This window comes from Heloderma suspectum, chromosome 3, assembly GCF_057233095.1.
Source record: "Heloderma suspectum isolate Gila_16-S chromosome 3, 16-S_ref, whole genome shotgun sequence".
NCBI lineage: Eukaryota > Metazoa > Chordata > Lepidosauria > Squamata > Helodermatidae > Heloderma > Heloderma suspectum.
In genome coordinates this window covers 12287460-12294278 of record NC_139460.1, presented here as the reverse complement: position 1 = coordinate 12294278, position 6819 = coordinate 12287460, and the positions used below count along the sequence as shown (strand labels likewise).

At 43.9% G+C, this 6819-nt stretch overlaps 1 protein-coding gene across 1 annotated transcript; it reads left to right on the top strand.

Annotated features, from left to right (window-relative positions):
* Positions 1-1011: 1011 nt before the first annotated feature.
* On the top strand, positions 1012-1935 carry LOC146349351 (taste receptor type 2 member 40-like). The gene has a single exon (XM_084845394.1). The coding sequence runs from the start codon at positions 1012-1014 to the stop codon at positions 1933-1935; it is 924 nt and encodes a 307-aa protein (XP_084701520.1).
* The last annotated feature ends 4884 nt before the right edge of the window (positions 1936-6819 follow it).

Genomic DNA, 6819 nt, shown 5'->3' with positions numbered 1-6819 from the left:
GCATTCGACAGCAAGTTTACATCTGAAAAATGCACATGACACAGATGTGTACTTTTGAAAAATGTGCACAAACACACTTTATTCAAAGATCAATACATTTGGAAAAATACACCAGGAAATATGCATGGATTTGTATGCAAAAAGAAAAAAATAGCTTGCAATCTGGTATGGACTTGAGTTGGAACGAGCTTCAAGATGGAATTTGGAGGCGATTGGTGAGCTCAGGTTTTGCTGATTCACACAAATCGCAAATTGAGATTTAGGAGGTGGGTGGGGGATGGTGTTGATGGCAAAATTGGGGAACAAAATGTTGACTCCTCTTCTGCATTTCAGGAGGAAACAGATTTGGGGGAAAGTCAGAACTTCACCAGAACTCCCTTGCAACTCTCTTGGGCTGGTAGGCACCATGTTCCTCCACCCCCCTCAAAATGCCCTGTTTGGAAAGGCATTCTGGTGGAAAACAAACCCCCAACAACTGTATGGCCTGCAAATGGGGCCTTGAAAGGGTGGGGGAGAAGATCATTTTTTGCCCCAAGGAGCTTAGCATCTAAAGTCTGACAGTAGGGAGAGAATGCATAACAGGAAGGGGAAACAGTAACCAGATACTAGTTGGAACAAAGGATATTGCAAATATTAGGTGTTCATGAGAGAGATTTGGATAAAAGCCAAAATGGAATTTGACTCCAAATTTGCATGCCCTGAAACAGCACCAGAATAAAACACACAGTATAGATTTCAAGTGACTTCCTTCACTCAGAGAATGAGACATGTTTGAGGATACGTTCTGAAAGGATACCATGCCCATGGAAGGATATAGATATGAGTCTACTAGGTCAGGCCAGTAGTTCATATTGCCCCCGATATCCTGTTTCCAAAAGTGGCCACATCTACATGCTACCATTGAAGGGTACCAACAGAAGACCACCTGGTGGCTTGTCCAAAATAACTGATTACTTCTGGATATTAGCAGAATAAAGCAAGAAAAAAGGCCAGGCAAGGGTGAGGATCAGGATGTCCACTCCTATTCACACCACCTTTCAAGTTGTTATCATGTTCCACAGTGCTGTGGGAGTGATAGCCAGTTTATTTATTGTGGCTGTGGACTACATAGACTGGGTGAAACGGAAAAAGCTGCCCACCTGCGATGTGATCCTGATGTGCCTCAGCTCATCTCGGCTTCTTCTCCAGGGGACCGTCCTGCACTCTGCGCTCTTCCCAGAGATACACCAGTGGAACGTGCTCAGAACACACACAGTCCTGCTGGTGTTGTCCAGCACAGCTTGTCTTTGGTTTGCCTCTTGTCTCAGTGCCTTCTACTGTGCAAAGATTGCCACTTTCACCCACCGGTACTTTCTACTAATGAAGCTGAGAATCTCCAGAATGGTTTCCCAGTTGCTTCTAGGGTCAGTGTTGGTCTCTTTGATCTCTTCCCTCCCTTTCATCTGGATGGATTACAGTGCTCACCTCTGCAACTCAACCAGGCGCCATCTGAAAAATGCCACTATTGAAAGCCCTATTGGAAACATCTCCTACTTCAAGGTTTTCAGCATGTACCTGACTTGGGCTATCCTTCCCCTTCTACTCTTTCTAGCATCCTCCATCCTGATAATTGTATCTCTGTGGAGACACACCAGGCAGATGAGAGACAGCACAGTGGGCTTCAAGGATCCGAGGACTGAAGCTCACATCACTGCCATCAAATCTCTGATCTCTTTCCTAATGCTCTACATCTGCAGCTTTGTAGCTGACATTCTGCTGGGAATCCCTTCCTGCCGAGCTAGGAACAGATGGAAATATAATATCTGTACGCTCGTGATTGCTGTATGCCCTTCTGCCCATTCCATCCTTTTGATTCTCCTTAATTTTCGATTGAAACTGGCACTCAAAAGCATTCTGCTTTACATGAAATGCCATTGGAAAAAAGACTTTTCATAAGCCCATTGTAAAGGAAGAGGGACCAAGCCATGTAGCTAGCAACTGGAGCTGAAAGGGATTTGAGGGAGTAAATCCTCAGACCAGTTTTCTGACCGTAAATGTGTTTGCAAAGTTCCACATTTATATTTCACTCCTTCACATTGTTTGCAATCTCACCCAATTAGCAATGTTTTGGATGTAACAAAAACCACAGTGTAGATTGTTGCATTTAGGAAGTTAAGACTTATTAGCATTGCCTGGATACTATTAAAGCTGTTGTTATTGTTGCTGTTGATATAGCACCATCTCCATGCATATGCAAAAACACAGAGCACTGCCCTAAATAACGTAACATCTGAAGTAGGCCTCTGCAGATGGTTTTAATTTATATAAATGGTTTTGGTTTTTGGCTTTTGGCTTTGTTTTTAAGATCAAATAAAATAAACCAGAGGAATCTGCCTTACATGGAGTTAAACAAGAGGTGGGGAAACTTTCCCATTGAGATCTGCATTCCAGCAGTTGATAGAGTGGCCAGGTATCCTACTTTATGGTGGACACTCCTCTGTTGGAAGAATTGTCAGAGGGCTGTCATCTCTTTGAAGGTGTCCTTTATTTGATAGGCTGGCCAGTCTAGGATTGGTTTAAAGTTGAAGAACCATTAGATCCCTAAACCAAACCTGGACTGGCCAGCCCATCAAATAAAGGATGCCTTCAAATGTCCTTGAGCAGGGGCCGTGAAGCTGCCCATCAAGAATTAGCCCCTGGACATCAGACTGAACAAACAAACACACAGGTCACCTGGTCAGTCTTCCCCACTATGATGATATGTACTGTATTTCTATTTAAATTTTATAAATTATTTCTAATGTTGCATTTTTACACATAGATCAGCATACACCACTGTTATGCAAATTGATATCCTCCATTTTGGCTGATGCATTTCGGCTTTTTTGGCAATGCATAAGTAATGATGTGCGAATCAGCAAAACTCAAGCTTGCCGACGTTCTCCAAATTCCATCTTGAAGCTCGTTCTGACTTGAGTCCATATCAGATTGTGAGCTTTGTGAGTTTTTTCCCCCTTTTTGCATGAAGATCCGTGCATATTTTTCATGTGTATTTTTCCAAATGTAGCAATCAATTGTGCACATCTTTCAAATGCATGCATTCTTCTCCCATTGATTAAAGGGTTGTTGTTCAGTCATTCAGTCGTGTCCGACTCTTCGTGGCCCCATGGACCATAGCACGCCAGGCCTTCCTGTCCTGCGCTCTCTCCCGGAGCGTGCTCAAGTCCATATTCATTGCATCAGTTATGCTATCTAGCCATCTCATCCTCTGCCGTCCCCTTCTCCTTTTGCCTGATTAAAGGGTATTTGTGCACATTTTTTCAACTGTCATGGATTTATACTCAAGCCAGGAGAGTCTTTCTGCAGGATCCATCCCCTCAGGTGCTCTATCTGGCTGTTAAAGGGCCAGCCACCTTTCCTGTAGGTCTTGGTTGGATAAGGAGCTGACTGGGGATACTCGTCACGATCTTCCTGGTCACTAGATGTGTCGGAGGTCCACTTTTCAGAGTCAGGGGCCATTGCGAACTCCAGGGGGTCAGATTGATAGGATATGAGATCTGAAGCATTGGGCCTCAGTTCAGAAGGACTAGGGACTGGTTTTGGTACTTGCTCATAGTCACTGTCGTTAGGATATTCAGTCTAGAAGGGCTTCTAGTCCTAGGCCATGACATTGCTATTATTCACAGGGCTGTATATTTTTAGGGTGCATATTTCCCACATGTTGCTGTGGACAAGACTGGATTTTCATGACCCACTTCCTATTATAAACTAGTTTTAGGGATGTTACTTTTCTATGTGCAGGGATGTATTACTACTACTACTAATAATAAGGAAAAGCCTCCAATCATTTGAGTTCTCACCTGCAGTCTGAAGAGGTAAACCAAGACACACATTGATCAGCTCACCTGCTGCAGCATGTAAGGAGCCGCATGATGGGGCAAAGAGGACCTGAACTTCTGTTGTTTCTGTTGTTTCCATTTGAGTGACAGAGAATGTCACAATTTGTCTGAGGCAGGATGTAGACTCCACAGTGAAATATTTCCCGGATTTGCATCCCAAGCGACAGCAAGCCCAAATGTTCTCCAACAGTGTTTTGAGATAGTTCCTGTTCTTAGATAAACATTATCCTACAGCACAGCCTCCCCCAACCTGGTGCCCTCCAGATGTTTTGGACTAGAAGTCCCAGTATTCCTGATCATTGGACATACTAGCTGGGGCTGATGGGTGATGAAGTCCAAAACATCTGAAGGGCAGCAGGTTGGGGAATGCTGCAATAGCAGGTGTATTGGGTTGCTATAGTAGCTGATCCAAACATTATGATGCAAACGTTAGCTTATATAGAAATCCTACCAAGCATACCTTATGATAGTATCACCCCCAATATGACTTCTCATGAGATGCCATCTCAGGAATGGCTGGATGACTGGGATCTATGCTGGAATGACTTTAATGATTTTCTACATTGAGAATCTGCTGAGATGTCCACTCATGATGTGAAAACTGACACAAAATTCTGAAATGGCCGTTGAAGACTCCACCCTTTCTGGGATAGATGTCATGAGGAGATCTAAAGGCAGAGAAACAGCCTTCTACAAAGACCTGCAGGGAGAATGCCAGCAGGGTGAAAGCAATGGAGGCTGGTGGCTCTGATTTCGGTGGAGTTGTTCTGGGTTTGAGTTAGAACCAGCCAGAATTCTGAAGAAGCTATTCAAGGTGCTGAACCTGATCCCCCAAATTAGGTTCAGCAACTTGGATAGCTCCTTTAGAGTTCTGGCTGGTTCTGACTGATACCCAGCATGGATCCACAGCCCCACCAAAGTCAGAGCCACCAGACTCCACTGGGTGATAGGGAAGAAATTTCAGCTTTTTCCTTTCCCCACCTTTTGGGGTGGGGGGAGGTTTAGATATTGTTTTTTCTTAAACAGTTTCCCTCCCATTGTTTGCAATGGGAGGGGGGATGAACTATGTCAGCTCCAGGGCTAGTGCAGTTCTTTTTCCCCATTAAGGGGAGGTGTCAGGGGCAGAGCAGGGCTTTGGATTCTGTCGAGGCATCCCAACCCCCCTGCCCCCTGCCCCCAGTATGCTTCCTTTTTGTGCTTTCTAAATTCTAATGTTGGAGAAGCACTGGCTGCAGGCCTTTCTGTAGCTTTATCAGGGAGGTAGGCAAGTGCAGGTCTTCTTCTCCAAGTACTGACCTCTCTCTCCATCTTTGGATGGGGAGAGCCAAAACAATCCTATGGCTCCGGAGTACAGAGGTATGGACTGTGTAGAATCTCCTCCATCGGTGTTTCACAGATTGTCAGGCACCTTTTGTTCCATCGTCCCCTCACAAACAGATGTGATTTTTCCCCATCATACAGAAAAATACGCAAATGTAAGAGGTTTCATAACAATTCACATAATTTACCTTAGTACGTAACATTTAGCGTATTGTTCCCCTCCATTCAACTTTTCCTCAGCTGAAAGTTGCATATTTTCCTACAAATAAATCTGGGTGATTCTCAGGATTTTTTTTTTTAAATCCCAAAGTCCACAGACTCTGAGCAGCCTGAGGGGGTTGCTCCGCAGCAGATTCCACAGGTTGGATTCTTAGAATTCCAAGCTCATTCTAGACCATCTCAAATTTCTTCAGCATCCCTATTCCAGACACCATAGGTTTGCAGCCTTAATCTCCAAGACTGACTACTAGGGATGCTGGAGAAATTCGAGATGGTCTAAAATGATCTCAGATTTCTGAGAATCCGACCTGCAGAATCTGCTGTGGAGTGACCCCCTCAGGCTGCACCGAGTCCGTGGACTTCCGGATGATTTTTTTTTTTTACTTTCCTGAAATTTATGCATATAAATTTGTACGAAGCCATGTAAGTTTCTGCTGAGGAAAGGTTGAATGGAATGGGGGACAATACGCTAAATGTTACGTACTGAGATAAATTATCTAAATACTTCCATAAATACTTACGTAATTATTTGTGTATTTTTCCACATGTTGAAAAATATATATTCGCATCTGTCTGTGGGCGGATGATGGAACAAAAGGCAGCTGACATTCCATGAAACACAATCAAAGCGGATTTTACACACTTTGTACAACGTGATGTAGTTTGGGCTGCCCTTGAAGATGACTCAGCTACTTCTGCTGCTACACAGCACTGCTGCTCACCTTCTAATAAACAGTGGGAAGTGTGAGGGACTAGCTGCCTATGGTATTTGGGAAATGTGTTTTTTGTGGCCCAGTTTGTAACGGATGCAGTAGCAAGGCTAAAAAGAAGATTTTTTTTTTGCAACATGGTAATCGTGGTGCAGGAGGATGGGGCCCGGGTGAGCGCGGGCAGTTTGGCAAGAGCATGTGTGTGTATGTGTGGAGTTGGCTTGGTGGGAAAGGCTTGGGGGAGTCTGGGCAGGGGTGGTCCACTGGACTCCCAGACTGAAACGGGTGCCCCCACCATCCCTACCCACAGTAATAATGAATGAATGAATGAATGAATGAATGAATGAATGAATGAATCACATGTTGTTTTCAACCTGAATATGGGCAAGTCTTTATAAATTCTTCTCACAACTGGACTGAAAAAAAATTTCTCACTCATCTCTTGATTCAGTCAGCTTGCCAGCACAATTTGTGTGTGTGTGTGTGTGTGTGTGTGCATATATCACCTCTTTTTGTGTCAGGGAGAGGACAACAGATCCACAAATTTGCTTAATTTTTCACTATTTTTAAAGTAAGGCGCCTGACACTTTAATGAGCACTGCATAAAAATTTATCTGGAGCACCTGTTCATACTCCTATTTTTGTTCCCAACCCATTCATTATTTTTCAATCTTGGTTTAAGCTTCCCACCA